Source organism: Ambystoma mexicanum, chromosome 2p (genome assembly GCF_040938575.1).
Source record: "Ambystoma mexicanum isolate Mex_15411 chromosome 2p, UKY_AmexF1_1, whole genome shotgun sequence".
In the NCBI taxonomy this organism is placed as follows: domain Eukaryota; kingdom Metazoa; phylum Chordata; class Amphibia; order Caudata; family Ambystomatidae; genus Ambystoma; species Ambystoma mexicanum.
In genome coordinates, this window is record NC_090923.1 from 229,014,394 (window position 1) to 229,035,290 (window position 20,897).

General features: G+C 42.6%; 1 protein-coding gene across 7 annotated transcripts in view; it reads right to left on the reverse strand.

Annotated features, from left to right (window-relative positions):
- The window catches only part of ITPR1 (inositol 1,4,5-trisphosphate receptor type 1), a 3,145,915-nt gene that overhangs the window by 2,447,698 nt on the left and 677,320 nt on the right, over nt 1-20,897 (reverse strand). For all 7 annotated transcript variants that reach the window (XM_069643506.1, XM_069643503.1, XM_069643505.1 and 4 more), the window contains exon 13: nt 14,712-14,872. In XM_069643506.1, coding sequence (XP_069499607.1) covers nt 14,712-14,872 — 161 coding nt within the window. The remainder of the gene's footprint in view (nt 1-14,711; nt 14,873-20,897) is intronic.

Here is a 20,897-nt window from a genome sequence, read left to right on the forward strand (position 1 = left end):
CACCAGTCAGAAGAAAACGCAGGCAGTAAAGCACAAACCAGACTACACCTTTAAACTCCACTGCAAACTAATAAACGCAAGATCTTTGTCAAAACACTCAACTAAGATCTTAGACCTTCTCTAGGGAAACAGCATTGATATCCTATTCATCACAGAAAAATGGCTGGATGACCGCTACAAAAATCACACTCCAAAGCTGCCTCCCCACCAACTTCAAATGCCTTCAGGTAAACAGGAAAAGTTAAAAAGGACGAGGCCTCGCAATAACATTCAAAGAATACCTGATAGTAAAAACAGACAAACCTCTTATCAACTGCGAAGCCATGGTCATACACCTATCGGCGAATCCAAAGACAAACATCAAATTCATACTGGTTTACAGACCACCGACATACGATGCAACCTTCGTCGACAACTTCATAGAAGCCACCACCAACATAGCCATTGAGCACGAACATCTAATAATCCTGGGAGACTTCAACATTTGGTTCGAAGAAAAACACTCCAACTCTCAAAAATCACTAATCGGGCAGCTAACAACCATGAAATTACAACAGTTGGTCAAAGGGGCAACACACTTGGCAGGACACACCCATGAAGCAATCTTCGCCAAGAAAAAACGTATCACCACGGCACCACCGATACAAATACTTTGGAACATCTCATCATCCAATTTGTGATCACACTACCAACTCAAGTCAGCATCCAGCCCCTCAAGCTCACAACCACAACAAAAAGAAACTGGAAAACCATCAAAGCAAGCTACCAAATGGAACAACTGGAGATGACTAAACCTTCAGCAGCGGATCTGGAGAAGGCAGACCAAGACGGGAAAGTGGAGCTACTACACAAATGGATTGCTGATACAATCGAAAAGATCGCCCTGGAAAAACCATTTGCCTCCTCAAGAAAAAGAGCATTGGTAAAATGGTTCAACCCACTACTAAACACCATGAAAAAGAACAAGAAGCTGGAATTGGAATGGAGGAAAGAATACAAACAAGATGAGAGAATCCAGTTCCAGAAACAAATCTGATCATACAAGAAGGAAATTCAAAAGGCAAAGAGAAGGCATTATGATGCCAGAATCACCAATGCCACCAAAACACAAAAAGAAACGTTCAATATCAAAAGAAATGAGAAACCCACCTGGTTGCGACAACACTCCAACCCCCTCAGAGAAACTATGCAACAACTTGGCAGACCACATCAAGAACAAAATCAACGACATACGACAAATCATACAAAACAGACCAACCAACCCTAACACTCAACTAACCGGACCCGACGAGGAGCCACAGCACAAACTCCAACACTTCCCAGAAATATCAGTAGAGGTATTCTTCAAGCTGGTAAAACACAGCAAGAAAGTGGGTCCCCCATGGCCATCTCCAAATCAATCCTTGCACAAGGAATGCCATCAGAATACTACAGAAACATCCTAAATCTGTCACTCAAAACAGGAACTGTACCACGATCCTTCAAATCGGCATATATTAAGACGCTTTTGAAAAACAAGTGCCGACGTGTAAGACCTCTCGAACTAAAGACCAATTTCAAACATCCCCTACACGGCAAAACTCCTAGAAACTTACGTATACAAATTAACCCAAGAACATGTAGAAAAAAACACTTGCTAGACCAAGCACAAGTTGGTTTCAGACCCGTAAGAGGAACAGAATCGGCACTACTATCCATTGGGGACGACCTTAAAAGCAAACGCAGACTCCAACACCACCTCGGCTCTGATTCAGCTCGACCTCTCTGCAGCCTTCCACACAGTAAGCCATGACACCCTAACCAAAATATTAGAAGATATAGGTATATCGGACATGGCATACTGTGGATTAAATCATTTCTAACAGACAGAAAAGAAACCGTATGGATAAAACCCTGCAAATCTACTCCATGAGTACGACTGGAGTACCACAAGGATCCTCACTATACTTCAACATCTACCAGACTCCAGTAACTAGGATCTTCAAAAAATACAAAATTACATGCTACACCTACGCAGACGACACTCAAATCATCTACAAAATCAAAGATAGTCAAGCCGATTACTCAACCCTAAAAGAAGGTCTATAAAAGAAGTCACTGACTGGATGAATGCCAACAACTTGAAAATCAACCCAGGAAATACAGAAGTCATGATTATATCCAAAAACCAAGAGAACACCTACAGTCCCAGGCCGACGAAAATGGGAACCACGGCCACAACTTCTGAGGTACCAAAAAAATCTGGGAGTACTAATGGACAACGCCCTAACCTTAGAGCCATAACTAAACGCAATAATCAAGGAATGCTTCTTCCCCCTTCACACAACAAGAAGAATCCTACCTTTCCTCTCCTTCACCCACAAAACATTGTCAATCGTCGCGCTCTTGTTAAGAATCCACTAGGCAAACAGCCTCTACCTCGGAATGCCAAAATACCTCCTGAAGAAACTACAACGCATCCAAAATGCAGCTGCCAGTCTCCTCAAACTATCCAGAAGAGACCACATCACTCAAAAACACTATATTGGCTCCCAATCAAACATCGTATCACATGCAAAACAATGTACATAACAAACAGGGCAATCAGCGGAGAGGGAGCTGAATTCCTACAAAAGAAAATCTACAAGCCAACGAGGCTCCTCAGATCAAGCAACAAAATCTGCCTGCAACCTAAACCATACGTCAAAAGAAAACTAGGAGGCTCCTCTTTCTACAACCTGGTTGCAAAAACCTGGAACATCCAAAAGAAATAACACCAAAGACCACCTAAAATTTAGAAAACTTCTAAAAACCTGGCTCTTCAACACCTCGTTACCAAACTGAAACCACTAAACAAACAGGAAACAAAAAACAGATTGACAGACTATATGATGGCATAGACAACACCCAGAACCGACTAAGGGAAACCCCCACAACAAGAGAGACGACGGTAGGAAGAATAGAATACAAGCGACAACCCCATGAGGACAGAAATTAACATACATGCCCAACACTATACAAAAACCTTACCCACTCCATGAACATTAGCAAGTACCACCTTTAGCTTGAATTGTGAACAATAATAGCCTGCGTCACATCTAGACAGGATTATAAAAGTCACCTGGTGCCACAATCTAGATAGAGTAGCGAATTTTGCCATTGTCACATCTAGACTGCATTGGGAATATTAACAATGACATATTTAGAGAGAATTGTGAATGCTAGCTTGATTCGCATCTAGACAGGTTTTGAAGTTAGGTCAGTGCCACATCTGGATATATCGGTGAATATTGGTATGTGTCATATAAATACAGGATTGTGAATATTAGCCAGTGCCAGATCTAGATAGAAATGCAGAGATATTTACGAGCCATACCTAGAATGAACATGGAAATTTAGCACATATCACCCCTAGATAGCGAGGCCAATAACCAACACACTGAAATCTCAACCCTCTGCATACACCTCTCAAACTCTAACCAAACACAACTACAACCCTAAAGCACAACAAAATGGCACACACGTCACCACACCACAACAAAACAAACCACACACAGCATCGCACAACAGTAGACGACAGCAACCGACCGGTAAATCACCCCCAAGCACAGCGAACGGTGTTAACCGAACTGAAGCTGCCTCTTGCACTTATCCCGCTCGTTCTCACTAACTTCACCCCCAACCCCCATTTTCTTTTCAGATCCACCAGAGCGCCAGGGGACCACTCCTGTGGTGAAAGTGCACGGTACAAATATCCTTTAACATTAACATCAAGTCAAAGGACAAATCATGCACGGCAGAAACTGCAATTTCACGCGGGAAAGATACTGCAGCAAGTTTGGCAGCTGGTGACTTTGCACCAATTATGGTAAAAGTCCATGGCGCAACAGAGATGGATTCAGATTTGATGTGCCATAGATTGCAGCAACCCAAATTCGATGGTTTTTGTTGCATTAAGCCATCACCTTAGCGTCACAACTAATTTCAAGGGTTTTGTTATTCCGTATCTAACACCACCTACAGTGCTAGAGTTTATTCTTCTCACATCATCCCAGATGTCATTCCATATCAATAGGTTTCTAAACTATGCACCATGGAATTCCCACATCCCCAAACTTATAAGCCCATGAAAAGTGGTCACTTAGCAGTAATGAGGAATACGGAAGAGAATGGGCGTAGCATTTGCAGCATCACTTTACAAACCGTGTAGTGTAAAAGTAAGGCGGAAAAGAATGCTTTTCCCATTCACACCTTACTTTTAAACTCCAGGGTATTTAGTGCCATTTGGAGGAACATGGGGAGAGAATTAACTTTTCTCTGCTTTCCTTATCAGACTTCAAAAAGCATAGATGTTTGTGTCAGCATGATATTTTCATGCCAACGTTGGACCAATGAATTCATAAAGGTTGACATAGTAAACTGGTGGCAATTTTCATGCCATTTTTCGTAGCACTGTTATCAGGGTAACACCCATACGCACCTAAAATACTCCGTAGAACTTTATAATCCACATAAAACGTACCTTTTCTTCTTACCCCCACTAAAACAATGCTGTGAAAAGATGCAGTAAAACGGCTATTCACCAAATGCAGTATAGCAGACACTGAATCAGGCAAGTACCATAAAGAATGCGGATTCCACAGGAATACATTGAAAATGCTGTCAGCAAAACAGAAAGTAGAGGCTGATTTCACCTGTTTCACTCTTCACTGTTTTGTAAATGTTTATGATTCAAAGAAGGGGACAACAGCACAGAAGGGCCATCATTGTTGGTCTCCTGTATGTAATTAACATTCCTTAGTGCAATGTCCCTCTAGGGGATTTAGCATACATTATGAAAAGCATTCTTTGAGCCCTTGTTCTTCTTGACTTTACTGTACATTTATTGGGACTTCAATGTACAATTATATCAACATTTCTGCATGAACTGATCGCATTGTGCAAGAATAATAATGATGCATCTTTACATTCATGAGGTTTTCTTGCAATGAGAATTTTGATCAAATTTGTCAAATCTGAGATATTCAAGTTTCCATCTGTATACCACTCATGCACAGAATGAATCTTTTATACAAAATGTATATGTACATGTGCAAGAGTTACATTTTTCACATATAGAATTCTGAATGTATGAAAAATCACAAAGTCTGGACTGACTGATTACATATGAGACTTATAGAAGATGTAAATTGGCTATGTGTACGAAATGTAAATCTCAGACTTAAAATAACTGACATGAGTTTTAGATGTAAAGTAGGTGTACAGGACATGCCTTTCATACCACACTATGCCTTGGACATTGCATCACCAGCACACACCCGTAACATACCACACATCCACAAAGAAATCGCAAACAAAATGTCAAACATTTTATTAAGTTATGGTAAGTCTTCCAACCACAGAAATAAATGTTATGATAAAATACTATACGAGTGCAATTTCAACCATGCAACTCAGTATGAATAGTGACATTTTAAATATTAGGTACGTTACATCAATACCACTGTTCGCGTGTAGACGATGGATTTGTAGGTGTATGCAGTGTTTGTACTTTGTTATTTAGGTTTGCAAACGTTACATTTTGTTAGAGTTAACAAAGCTGCTGCACACATCCTAGTTAATATAAAAGCCGATGCACCATCGACTTAACACTCCACTGCTAAAAACTTTGGCAAACTGATCGTCTTTGAGAAAATGGTCTGGCAATGATACCCAAAACTAGAAAGTTTGGGAGAAATTCATCGGACAGTTCAAAAGATATCAAGCGCAGAAAAGAAAAAGCTGCTTCTGGCATAAGCCCATTCATTTGCCAAAAGAGCAAAAGGTGCTTCATTTGAGCATGGGCTCAGTGAAAACCACTAGATTTGTGCCAAATAGGTTGAGCACAAAGCAATGCAAAGCACTGAAGATATTGCTTTTTGGTATTGCTTAAATCCACCCAGTAGTTCTAAAACAATTTGACAGAAGGAGGTGCCCCCAGAGACAAAAACAAAAACCTTGCCCATGGTGCATTTGCAGCACAGGGTCTTTTCAGAAATGAAAAAAATGCCATTTTTGCTCCATCGAGAGATTTCCGTGATAATTCCTGTGCTTAAAACTCTATTTGAGTAAGTCAAAGGGGATGTTTCACATCAGAGTATGTATGGTTGAGGAAAGAGGACCATATGATGAGCCGGGGGACTCTGGAGAGCATTTTTAGTCTGATCATTTGCATCTTACCACAGAAATCGCTTGAGATAAGATGCGACAGGAAAGAAAAGAGCCATGGAACGGAGCATGCATAAGAATACGATCGGGCAAAGGGGAGATTTTCACAGTGGAGGTGAGCCCAGGAATGAATCTCAGGAATTCATAGGGTCTCCCACAGAACCCTCCCTCAGTGTTGGCCTAACACCCACACTTAAATCAGCGTACACAGGTTTGGAAAGCCAGCCAATCAAATATGGCCTGAAAAAGAGAGTAAATGGGCACTTGTTCAAAGTATTTAGATTAGGATGTCAGGGGGAAATCACCAGTTTGCTCTTGTCTAAACCAAGACCAAGAGTTCCTTTGTAGAATCATGGTGAGTCTACAACAGCACATCAGCCACTTTACATGTGCCTCGTGACCTGCGTTGACAAATGACGAAAAAAAATGGCTGTGAGCTGAAAATTTTCAGACCCACACTTTTTGCATACAGCCTATCCTTGGCACGGACGCCTCGTTAAGCGGATTTAATTCTAGATCTGCCAAATGTTTTCTGAGACAAAGCCTTCAATGCACATCCATCTACCTTGAGTGGGTTTTGGCTAACCTCTCAGCCTTCCCCGTTTACCCTAACTAGGGTGGCCTCCTAGAGGCTTTGACCACAGGGCCAACTTTAGTAATGACCCTTAACATTGAAATACCATTCCTTGCCGAACTAGGAGAACCTCTCCCCTACCCCCCTTACTAGGGTGTATGGTGGTAGACCGTTTCACAGGGGATTTGCACCTGGGGCCGCTGAGGGCAAGGCTGATGCAGACAGGCCACCTCTTGGAGCGCCTCTCATCCTACTCCTAGGTGGGCAGTTTTGCAATTGCTACTCACCCGAGTGTATGGGGGGAAAAGGTTGAAACCCTCTACCCCTACTCAGAGGGGCAGTGGCTACTGTTCAACTGCCATAGCCAAGGAATTGGCAGTCACCCTAAATTTAGAACTTTGTTTGGAAGCACCCATTGTCGTTGCCACAAGTTGTTGCAGTCAAATGGCATATCCAGTAGTACAGCTCGGACATCTGGATTACATGTGAAATCCTCAACTAATAGTGCCTCCAACAACGTTCCCATAGCCATGCACGGCATTGTTAGCAGATGTTGAACAAGTTAGGCAGAATCTGCTTTATAAATTACGTGACACTACAAATGCCCAATGAATACTGACTGACAGCAATAATGCCTTTGATCATTCTAGATGTATGACGCTCTGAGATCCATACGCCAACATCACAGTTAGTGGCAACACTCTCAGGTACTGATCTTACTAATTATAATCAATGATGGATTTACTGTCACACAGGGTTTAGAACCATATTTTAAATAATCGTGGGTCCAATTTTGCTCCCATTTCTCCCTGTCTTACATCTGTACAATTTATGAAAAAATGGTATGGGCAATTCATTTTTTATTAACAATTTGCTCTCCGACTGTGTATGCACTGTGTTTATTCACTGCTTGAACTGACTTTCTTTCAATGGTGCTCATGTTTGAATGTCGACATGTATATAGTATTGTATTATTTTTATGAATCTTATACAGTGCCCTATAGCCCTGAAGATGGACATAGTCCGAAATGCATTGGCATAAAAACATTTTGGCACTGAATTGTTGGGCGTGCTTCATGCTTCCGAATTAAATTTTGGAAATTGGCTATACCATCATACCGTTTGTCTATTGATTTAGACTGTTATTTTTAAATATTTGATTTTACACTATAAACCCATTGCAACTCCATAGGAGAGCTTAGCGTGAGCACACTTAGAACTAAATTAACCTCTCTTTATTTAGTTTTAGTAACCTTGTGCCACGGCCCCAAGGTGTGCACCGACACCAATCCCTCTAGATTCAATGAATTTTAAACAATCAGTTGGGGCCCACCCTCAATCTCCAGGTCCATCAATTTACCTTCCTCACTCTAAATTCTTTAGGGAAAGCCTTGACCCTTCTGGGACACAATGGTTAAAGCCCTTGGGGGGGGTGGGATCACTCTCCTAAACAATGTCACTAATTTTTGTCATGTACTCACTTCTATGTAGTGGGGCGTATTCATGGAGCTACAGCGCAGTGGAGCCTTGAGCCTATTCCAGATGAATGGCAATGAGACAGTGCGGAGTTATGTCATGTCCTGAACCACAACAGCCATGGCCGAGCCCACAGGTGTACGGTCACAGACCGATTGCCTCGTTATAGAATGGCAGACACCAACTGCACCAGGGACTTGGCAAAGATGTCCAATATCTTAAGCTGAAAAGCCTCCCATTCCTCAGGTGTGGAGTATCAGTTTGGAAAGGGTAACTACAGCGTCTTTTATTCCGATGAATCCCTGGGCTGATGACCCCGTGGATGAAGCATCGCCCAGAGAACAAGACCTTTTGCAGGGTTTTCTTTCTTAATCCTTTGGGGAAAGGGAATGTTTTTCAGCTTGGCACCTAAACCCGGCAACCTTGAACGAGTCAATCTGTCGTGATTTTTCATTAGGGTAAAGTTCAACAGTTTTGCAGCCATGTCCTGAAACACCTTTGGGTATATCGATTGACATAATCTGCCCTGGTCCTTCCCCCACAAAGTATAAACCAATCCTATGGGTGTCAGAAACTGACAACTGGCCTTTGCCGTCTACACAGGGTTTAAATTCGTAGTCTTTCGATGGATTCGGTATTTCAAAACCATCGAAAATACAAACAAAGTGGTGTTCCTAAAGCAGGCAATGTGCTTGGAATAAAAACCATCATCTGGTGCAGCGGCTCATACTGGCCCAGATGTCATGACTGTCAGGCAGAGGGCACGTAGAGGCGTTACGCAGATTCCACCCCTTACTAAGGCTCCTGGTCCACTGGTGTAGGCCCTAACATATGCAATAGGGGTGAGTTGTCTCTTTGGTGGCTTTACCTGCTTGTTCAGTTATGTGGTGCCTTGTCCCCCAGATCCTTGTTAATTTATACTGGGTGCCTACCTATGGTAGTGGACCCACATTTAGGCAGTGGGTTAATGTGAGTCCTTTACGACTATTACGGTGTCCAGTCATAATGTCGAATCAATAATGTCGAACTACAAAAATGTCGAATCCAAAAAGTCGAAAACAAAAATGTCGAATTTTTATTTTTTTATTTATATATTTTTTTGGGCTCCGGGGGTAAAAAAAAAGGGGTAAAACAAAAATTTAAAAAAGGGGGGTTAGGGGGGGGCACCCCCCATTTCGAAAAAAAAGCAACCAAAAAAAAAAAATTCGATATTTTTGTTTTCGACTTTTTGACTTTCGACATTATTGGATTCGACTTTTTGACTATAAACCGACTATTACGGTTTATTTTTATAATATACTAGAAATCTTTTTAATATCGTCTATTCAAACTTACTTGACCTGATAGATTCAGATGTGTGAATATATATATATTTATTTTCAGTATTTCATTATAGTGTATAACGGTTCTATGTTTATTCATCCCATTTCTTTCCCCTCCAGTTGTTTACCGAAATGCTTTTGCTGAAAAAACTCGAATTGGGGGGAGGTGTGGATGGGTTTACCCCACCTCCCCCCAAGCCACACTTCCCTTTTATGTATTCCCTATACTCCCACCCCACACCCCTAATTTATCCTTACCCACACCCTGCATATTTTTTTGATTACTTATTTTCAGTTGACAATTTCCGGCCAAAAAGTCGGCAGTAAGAACCCTGACTGAATAAACGTCATACCGTATTTTCTATAGATGTGTGTGGACTAATTAACTATCAGACTGCTACCCAAACACGAGTTAAGCCTTTTTGCGCTGTCCACATTAATTACTTCGAGGGGTTTTGCTTCTCTGTCAGGAGTGTTGCAGTTCGGTCAGAGGGTGGTACAAAACTGCCTTTGATTCACTGTAGGATTTAGGGGACTTTAAGGTTCTCTCCTTCGGCCTTACAAAGCCCTCCAGACTGGGCTCAGTAGAGGCAGCGTAGACCTCAGAATGAGCTCTGATAAATAGAAACCCTCGGGGCACAAAGCATCAAAAGAAGCTTGAGATGCCAGAGAGGGCCCCAAGCTAGTAGATGACGGATGGGCTTCAAGTGCTAGCATTGGTGGTAATCCCAGCTAGGTAATAAATGAAGTACAGCTGTAGGTGCTGATGGAAGCGGGCAGTCTCTGACTTTACCCAGGTACAGTGGCACCGAGGGGGAAGCACCTGGTAGGCCTCTTGGATGTGACATGAGCCTCCAAGGAGTCGACAGCTGGGAGCTCTAGGAAGAAAAAGGCATCACTTCTCTTCAACACTCTGCTTTCAACAACGTTGCAAAGGTGTTCTTCCCTAGCATTTGAGCCTCCTTCAATTACTAACGTAATAGCAATCACAAGCAGTGCACACGCCCCACCTGTGGTCGAGACGAGAAGACCAGGGAGGACCCTGAGCCCAGATATGATGTGCACATGACTTGCACATGGACAACCCACATTTAGTCTGACATAAAAAAGGAGAAAAATAGCCAGGTGCTCAGGAAAGAGTGAAAAAGACACATGGAAGAAAACACTGAACAAAAAGACTGCCGACGTTGCCACTGGGCAGTGTCAGGATAAGGTCATTGGGTGTGCGTGGGCACTCCCCCAAGTAAGACAGTTGGAGGATATTTTTGCTGTGCAACTGGTCCCATCCCAACTGGACAGACCCCTTTTTATTATGAAGGAAGGTTGCCAAGACTTAAAAGTTAGGTGTAAAATAGGCCTGATGCCACTTAATTGCTTAGAATTGGAACAGAATCTCCGGCCTCTTACGAAACACATTTTTTTGCCTCAGATATCAGTACTGTTGACGCAGCTTTAGACACGAACTTTGCAATTTGAGTAGAGATTATTGGACAAAATATTTTGACAGTCCGCCTTCAATTTATTTTTTATAAGCAAAGAGTACAGAGTTAGGAATGCACGTTCACCAATATTAACAGGAAATTCTTGAGACCACCTTTAGTTAATGTTGTATCTTGATTTGTACTGACATCCTATTGTCGATGTTGGTTAGGGACTAAAGCCTTACTGTTTGAAGTTGCAGAAGACAAATGTCTAATGGGAGCCAGAATGTAAAGAGTTTATGCTAGGACGCCAATTGCTTTTGCAATTAGCGCTTGAAGCCTACCCAGAGGGTGAGAATAAGGTTTACCAGCAAAGCTTCAATGTAGACCCTTATAAGCTTCCCCTACATTGCAGCCAAGACCTGGAACGCTCTTCCTGCAGACATTAGAGCGGAAAACTCACTCCCCATTTTTCGCAGGAAACTGAAAACCTCATTCCTTGCAAAATAATAGGAAACTCTCAGGAATCCATGTAAATATACTGCATCGCTAATGTGTACATGTCTACTGTAAATATTGTATCTTGTATGTAAATATGGTATCCTATGTAACTTAGACTGTCTGTAACAAGCGCCACGATGCCCCCGGGCTGACGTGCGCTCTACAAATCTCAATAAAAGAAAAAAAAGAATATTTTTTTTTATATTTGAAGCTGTTCCAACACGGCTTCCTTTCCTTAAGAAAGCTAAGACATCCTCAGCCACTCCAGGATGAAGTTATTCAGAAACGGATTAACATTTAACAGTTCTGACAATCTTAATCTGCAATAAGCAGTTTAACCTGTATTTCAGAAAACATAAAAGCAAGATTCAGCCGATCTATAAATTATGCAAATATTGATTAAACAACAGGCTCACGTATAGTTTTAGCAAAATCTACACACTGATCAGAAGGACCCAGTAGAGATTCTTCTACTATACCCATAAATAGGGAATCGCTGGCTTCAACTAGCTTAAGATGTAACATGATGATGCTGAAGAGCAACACGATTATGTAGATGCCTACTGCCTAGGTTCCTGTGCATATTCAGGAACTGTTCACTGATCTCTAAATTGAGGTGCACATGCTCCTGTAGTGGGGGGCTGGGGTGGAGAATGAGTTTTCAACAGGATAAACATAATATCCTGAAATAGGACTGCACGAAAGAACCCTGAATGGAGGTGTTCAAGTCCTTTAAGTCAGAGGCCAATTTGGCCATGCTCTTAATGCATCTAGCAGAGGATATTCAGATTATGCTTCGAGTGTAGTGCCTTCCTGTGGATTTTACAACGTTAGTTCATGCCTTTATTGTATTATTAAGTTGATGCACAACAGAAAGCTAAAGTAAAATGAGCACTCGTCATTTCTTTAATAATCACATAGCACCCCCATTTTGACCGATTTTGTTTGGGCATCAAGTGACCTTTTTGGGCAAAGGCAAAAAGCTAGGATTCCTCTGGGAATCGGACTAGAGCTTCAGGGTGCAGATTAGTGTGGTGTGAAACCCTCCATTTTAAACACTTCATCAATTTAAAACGATTTTACAGTGTATTCCTAATTGCTGCCAAGGATTGGTTGTTGGGCCTTCGATTAATTTCCAAACCAACTGTTATGCAATCTACTCGGGTCTACCTTGTACCCGGCTATACTACTTTTCAAAATGCAGCTGTTCAGCTTATCCCCAAGCTAAATACATGGGCACACATTTCCTCTTTCTGTAGAGATCTGGTTTGGCTCCCAGCACACAGGAGGATTGAGTTACAATTTGCAGCTTCATATTTTAATGCCTGCCCAGCCTTACTTTAGCCAATCTTGTGAGCAAACTTTCTATGTACCTAGCAGGAACCGGTGGTTCTCTGAAGCTTTTATTCTATGAATTCCATTGCTCAAATGTCAGTTTAGCAGGCATTTTCCATACTCTGCCGACTACACCCGCTTCCCACTTTGGCCCTTTTTAGGAGTAAAAGTATGCCCAATCTCCCCTTCAGGTTCCTTATTTGTGCTTCCAATGGCAATTCAGTATGCATGGACTTTTTTATCTTACGTCAGAGCATTATAAAATTACCGAATCAAATTGAAATCTTCAGGAAAGTCCTCCTCCTCACTGGAGTGAAGGAGATCAAAACCATAAGGAATGGGATATCAGTCTTCAGAGTCTGCCCGATCTTTGAGATGCACATTCTCTGGGAAACCAAAGCATGTTTGAGTAAGGCACAGATAAAGGTGCCAGTTAGAGGCAAGGGCTGAAGCTTTGCCACCTGAATGCAGAGTAGTTTGGCGCCAGAAGGAAGCTGTCAACGCCGTAGGGGCCAGAACAGAGCCTGCAGATATTGTGTTGAGGGTCAAAGAGGCACCTCCGTTGACATCAACAAGTGTTGTGGCACTTGCTCGGAAACAAGCGCAGAAGCTCAAACCACTCACGCCTTGGCAAAGATGTGAAGCATCTTAAACTGACATTTTTTCCACTGTTCCGATGTGCAGAACAACAGTGCCATTGTAAGTGTTGGTTCTCAAAAGAGACCCTTCAAAATTCCTGGAGCAGAGAGACAATGACACTTCATTAAGATTAAAAGTAAACTCTTTCTCCATTAGATTAAGGGGTCTACATCATGGAGCCCACAGAAAATATCTATCAGTTCCTCTAGCACCACTAGGTGATGACCATACTCTGATACCGGGTTGTGGCAAGAGCAACCCTAATCCTTAGTCAGCAAACTGGGATGAAGTCTCAGCACACCAGCTGCATGGACAGGTGATTTCATTCTAAGAACCATGGTTTTCAAGCCTACTTGAGGGCTAGACAAATTATTCTCGTCTAACCGCTCCTCGGCCACCACAACAGTCTAATTTAGAAGAGTGGGTGGGGAGGCATTTACAAATGTTTTCAACCAATTGACAAAAAAGTCTCCACTAGGGTTTTGCAGTCCACAATCCTGGTTGCAACAGACCAAGATATACTGGTCCAACTAAGATTTGTGTTGATGTGCAAGATTTCTGCTCAGGGCATTCACACAGAAGGTGGTCACTCCTGGGATAACAAGTAGATGTGTTTTATGACCATCTGCACAAATCCTGCACATAACCTTGATTTGGTCACACCTTGCTTCCAAATCTGAAGTAGGTTTCTAGTGTTATCAGATGTGATTTTGACTACTGCCTTGAGGGGCTAGCCAAAAGGGCATCAATGCATGGCCAATTTTCCACAATTCTGAAATATCCATTGGGTGAAACCTCTTAAACGCTGTCCTTTTGCATCTAGATGTGCAGTGTGTGCCAAACCTGGTCAGAGAAGCATCTGATGAGACAGCCGAGGTTCTGGGACTATAAATATCACCACCTTGGTTAGAAACACTCTTCATGACGAGCACTTCAAACTACTTGTGGAAAACGTCTTGCCTAGAACAGGCCTCACGAGACTGGAATGAGAATCAGACAAGTGGCCAACATGGCGATTTCTCTTGCTATTGCAAAGTGCTTTCAGGCGAAACAGAACAGAACCCTAAATCTGAGTGCAAGTATAACTTGTCTTATGATCCCTAGGTTTTCATTTGCATGCTCCATAACACGCACACGCATTATTGTAGTGTCTTGCAAATATATGTGCTTTTATACAGAATGTTAGATTAGGATAAGCAACTCCCATCCGTGGATCTCACAAAGCTAGATAGGTTCTTCAGTAACCAGGTGACCAACCTTCTCTCATTCTGAGTGATTGTTCCTTTTTCCAACTTGGCAGCAATTGAAGATAACACTTTGCTGGCATCATTGGCAAAGTCCAGATCACGGACCTCAGCAGGAGAAACCGGTACAATAGCAAAGGCCTCCTTGTCTTCCTTTACTGGGGATGTCCCAATCTAAAACCAAAAGATGACATGGTTAGTATCTTTAAATCAGAAGAAGTTTATATAGAACAGGCGGACGCTGTCTCAGATAACACATTCCTAAGGATTGCTCGGAGGACACTAAAAAGTGATCAATGGATTGGGGGTGGGAGGTGCAATACAGTCGGGGGGGTAGATCTGGTTTCACAACCAAGCAAGCACATGCACACAGACGACCGGCCGAGTGACTGCACCAGAAGTGTGCCAAGGCGTTTTTCTGCTCCATTATGTTTTTGGGTTTACATTTGCACACAAAGTTTTCCTCCTCTACCATCAATTGTTAAGACAGAAAACAAGAGAGAAGACTAGGAAAGCTATTTGTAGTTTAAAATCAGAAGGAGGCACAATCATTGGGACGCTGGTATCCTTGAAATCATACCTTGAAGAGCCAAAGAAATGGCCACAAATGTAATGCATTAATAGAAGTGCTGTTCAAGAGGCATAACTGTCAAACAGTGAAATTAAGGAGCAAAGAAGGTATGTGCACTTAAATACAGGAAATTACATAGAAATAAAATAATTCGTAACATGCCACAAATGTTGGTACAAAGTTAAAAAAAACTATTTCGAAACATTTGGAGATTTAGAAGAACTAAAGTCAGTCCATGATCACTTGTGGAACTTTCAGAAAAACAATCCTGAAGTAATCTTTGGGTGAGTCAAATGATTAGAGCAGGATATACATTTATTGTGTTTTGGCGTTACTTCCTCAGGACCAGCTTGTGATTAAGTGCAGGACCCTGTAACAGTGTGATGAATCTGAACAACTCATCCCTTTTTTCCAGCAGCGAGCCAGCCACTTGGAGGCTAAGGAGATGAGCCTGCTAAGCAAGACTCTGCCTATTGGTCTGGTAAAGTGGGACCTCAACAGAAGGGATTATCCTTTTTGGGACAAGAACTCCCATTCCTATCAGGAACTACCTACAAAGAAAAGCGTCTGCCTATATGGGAATAGAAAAGGCTGATCTAATTGCTGTGGATTGCCATACACCCAACATACTAACATTGCTTCCAGATATTTGGATCAAGGCAATGATGGGATCCTTGTGAAGTAAACAGCTGATGCAAATCAACATGCCCCGAGGAAATACAGCGGCGAGAATAAAGAGATGAAGCTGGAATGGAGGAAGAGGAATCCTATGCAGAGGTGGAGTCGCGCTACACCACAGAGCCAGTGGCAGCGTGGAGAGAGACCAACACAGGGAAGACACGCCACAAGGCTGGCGGCGCGAAGGGCAACATCCCTGAGACAGACGGGAACAGTAGAGAGACTGTCTTGTCTGGTGGAGGGACCACACTGCAGCAGTGGTAGACCGGGGGCCTGTTAACAGATGCAGAGTCCAAGCCACAATGGACAAACCAAATACCCGATCTCTGCAAGTGCAACAACTGCCGAGCTGGCAAAGGGAAGCGAGCGCTGCCAAGAAGGTGAAGCTGGGAGCGGGACAGATGGTTACGTCCCAGAGTTAAGCAAATCTGAAAGCCAAAGGTGCTGAACTAAAGAGCGAGACAAGAAGCTGGAGAAGCCAAAAGAGTTACAGGAGCCAAAGAAACAAGATTGTAGGACACAGGCAAACACCAAATAGAGACCCTGCTGAGTTGAGTAAACCACAGGGTCAGAAGTAAAATAGTAAATTATCATGGTCAACCATATAGAATGCTGCCAAAAGGCCAACATAATTAACAATGAGAGGCATCCCTGATCAAAATTTGCCAAAAGATCATACCAAACATTATTCAATGTGGGCCAAGTTCAATATTTGGGTTGAAATTCTGATTGTGGTAGATCAAGGCAAATGGATGATGCTACATGTTGTATTGTAACCACTTTTGCAAGAGCTTTGCCGCCCATGGAAGGCCTGCAATAAGATTACAACTATTGAAGATGGCATAATCTAAAGATAGTATTGTTAAATACTAGGGGGTGCCTACCACGGGTCAGTAACAAGTTAATAAGGTCGGTAACAACTAGGGCCAGTATATAATGCTATGCTTTTGCACTACTGTTAAGGATTTTGAGAATCTGGCCTGGTGGACAAATTAGGAGGCCACCCTAGTTTTAGTGAACTCTGAACGGTTAGCCAAAACCCAAACAAGGTAAATGTGGGGAGCAGGCAAGGCTATTCTCAGGTGTGTGCTAGTGGGGTCAGAAGTCCAAAATGAGTCCACACAGTGAAGCACACAATTTAATTTAGCCAACCAAGCATAAAAATACAAGTATGTATTTACACACTAATAAATGAAACTAGCAGGTGATATCACACAATGCTCAAACATGTATACATACATTTTATTTCATTATTTTTACTAACATGCTTAATACCAGAGTTCGGTTTCTAAGCACAGATCTGGGATTCGAACCTCTGTTGCTCTGCGTGATCTTGCTTCCAAGACCAGCACGTTGTCCCCTGTGCTATCCTCTGCATCTGTTAAAATGCATTCAAATGACTGATTCAACCCAAAACGTAAATAAGTTAAGAAAATTAAGTAAATGAACGCAGTAAAGATTGAACCAAGTCACAGTCTAATCCCAAAGGAGAATGGGGCCTTGTACACAATAGTACCGGAGCCCCAAAGCTTCTCCTTAGAATGTACTCTCTGCAGGCAAGTTCCAATTGGCTTGTGTTTGTGATAGTTCAAAGAAGATATTCAACAAGGTTACTACGTAAGTAAACAACTGATCTCTCAGATACCACCCTAGTTCGATTAACAAAAAGGCAGTGGAATGGAATGTGAGGATACGAAAGAGACCGATTCCCAATGTTATCCTATGGAGGACAGGAGGAGATGCAAGTTTACGTACCCCCCCTAGCCTCTGATTGTCACAGATTACTTGATTTCCCACTGTTGGTTCCAGTGAGAGGTCCAGGCTGTGGTTTAAGGATTCTAGCAGTCAGATCCAGATGCAACCCTTGGTGAGGAAGAAATGCAAGATTCACGGATGCAGGCCTCTTCAGAACACTTCACAGGAAGGGTTTAAGGCGAGATGGCCACCGCACACAGACAACGGCAGGCGTCCTTCAAGTCGCTAGGACAGGATCCCTTGATGCTGGGACACAAATCTGCAGGGAAGGCTACTTGTACCACAAGCTGGTGACCACCACAGTTCTGGGTGCAATTGCAGAACAACAACGCTTCTGGCGAGGTAGCCCACAAGAGAGCTGGTCAGTCCACACATTGGTCCAGGGCCACTCAAGGAGGCTTAGGACGGCTGGATCACTTGAAGTAGTCCCACTAGTCCATGCACTGCTCAGGGTCTTCAGCGATCAGGCAGTCCAACAGAGCTTCACCAGGTCAGAGGCAGGAAGGTATGTCCACCCACTTCATGAGTCTTCTTCTGATCTTCAGTCAGCCATTGATATACGAGGTTAGTTCCAAATAGGATATGAAGAAATGGCTGCAGGAGTCCTCTTATCCAAAAATCCAGCCTGAAAGCAAGTCGATCCACCAATGCTAAGGATATGCACCATTCAAACAGCCGCCAGTAGTTGTCCAATCAGGGAGAACTCATGCCTCATACCTAGACTCACTGACACCTTGGGATGTGGAATGGGACCAGACACAGACAGACACGTGCATGACCTTATACGGGATGTCCTGACTTGGCAAGGCAGGAAGGCCAAACTACAATATGTCTAAAGACAAAGTGAACATCTTGTGGTTGGTCCATTTTAAGGCACACAAATGGGAAAAATGTATCTGCTGCCACCAGCTTGTTTTTAGGCACGTATAAATGTAACAATAAATCCCAAGTGAAAAAAGCTGGGGTGAAACAATGAAGATTGCCCATGCTGAAAGCGCTGGGTAGTCTTCATTCTTTTAAAGACACGGAGGCGAGCATTATGCTTAACCTTCTTTAATACTGTCACTAACAGCTTTTAAAAATTACGAACATTTAAACTGGGAAATGTTCAGTTTACTCATGAGCCCTTCCTGAGAAAGGGGGAAAATCCAAAGTTTAAAGTGTTCCAAAACGAAAATTCAACAGTTTCAGCCTGGGCACTACAAGCCCCATGAACCTCTAGATACTGGTAGTCCTGGGCTCCCTTCCACCACCCATCAGGAGCCAGCCCTTAGTATAAAGTCCCTCTGATCTGTTAATGACTTCAATAAAGCACTCCAACTAAGTCAATGCCTAGTCTGGTGTACCCAAGGGAAGCCCTTATTTATATATTTTTATGATAACTTCATTAATCTGGATGATAAACCCTTGTATAACACCCCTCTCTTTGAATCCCCCTGACCTCACTGAGCCAAGAAGTAGGTTTGTTTTGCAATTTAAAAGGTTTGAGAAAGTAAACAATATATATATCACACTGTTATAAATAAATTAATATTTGATAGCACACCTAGGCATATTACAGTGAACAACAATGGATGATGTTACACTAGCACACTGATTTAATTACTTAGGAGTTAGTATAGGGATGATAAGTTAGCTGAGAATACTTTTATGATTTCAAGGACGTGCAATGATGAATAAAAAATGCAGTACAGAAATAAACTTGATATGATTTCAACAAAAGACAATGTAATCACTTTTCCCCCTTTTGGCAATTCATTACACCCCCCTATGCAATATAAGGAGATGGAAGTAAAGCACACAGTTTTCAAGAATACAATCACAATACAATACGAATTTCAGTTCCTCCCTAGCAAGCTTAGAGAAACAGGGATGGTTTTAAACACAGGCAAAAGTACTTTTAAATGTGTTATGCAAAGAAGGGAAAAATATGCTAAAAATGATTTTAATTCCCTGTAGGGGGTTCCGGGGTAGGTGATAGCTATTTAAGATTAGTTCAAGTCACACTGGCAATGATTCAGGAAAGATTATCAGAGGAAAAACGGATTTCAGCAGTTGCAAGCAAAAGACTGTTATTTTTGACAGTAGCTAATTTTTCAATTCGTGGCAATTTAGCCGCATGCGGCGAGCGGAATAACTATAAGGAATAGAAAGTCGGCTTTAGGCTTGTTGGAAAGCTTTCAAATGAAAGTTAAATCTCGCTCCTAGCACGCGCGGTTCCAAAGATACGGACGATTTTGTGAAGGTAGTTTTTCAGAAATTAAATAATGATTTCAAAATAGCAAAATTGCACTTTTACAGGTTTAAAATCGGAGAAGGGAGACACGATTCTATGATGTTCTGGACAGGTTAAAATGGTTTGAATTAGATTATTTTAGACTAAGAGATTGGTTCTGGCACAGTTCTAGCTGAGTACTCACACTATAAATTTGAAATAGGCCGTCAGGGTCTGGTCAGGTCTGCTCTCTCTGGTACTGGTTCTGCTCACAGCGATCTGGTCTGGGTCTGGTCTCTGGTTCTGGCAAAAGTTCTTGGCACTGCACAGCGGTCTGGTCTCTGGTTCTGGATACAGCTCTGCTTTCTGGGTGTTTCTGGCACAGGGTTCTTGTAACGCTCACCTGATTCCCGCAGAGGCGCTGGTCTTGACTGGGCGAATACCGTATCTTCAAAGGTGATGTGTAACACACGGTTGGCTCTTTGGGCTGGACCTCTGTGCACTGTATGTCTGACTCGAAGAGTAAGATGTCTTAGGTAAGTGAACGCCGTGCTCTCCATCTGCCTCGGGGCATGGTGCCGTAACCAGTTTCTTCACTGGATAAGGGTGCAGGCCTCTTGACTTCAGAGGACTGCTGTCCGTCGTTTACTGCACGAACGGTAAATTCCGAGTATTTCAAATGTCTTTAAAAGTCTTTTATAATGATGTCTCTTGTTTTGCAGGGTTCCGGCGATGGCGGATGACGGGCCGAAGTGAGTTGAGGATGGAACCCGTGTGAGGAATAGAAGCGCCTGGTAGCACGTGAGTAAGCGCTTGTTGCCTGCTTCACGATGCGCACTAACTGTCCTTTTATCTTGCAGGTACAAGTTCGGAGCTGCTGAAGGGTGCCGGAATACCCACTGGGTTCGGCGTGGAAGGAGTATTGGCACGTGAGTATTAAAGTTAACCAATGTCTTTAAACGCACCTTCTTTTGTCTTTC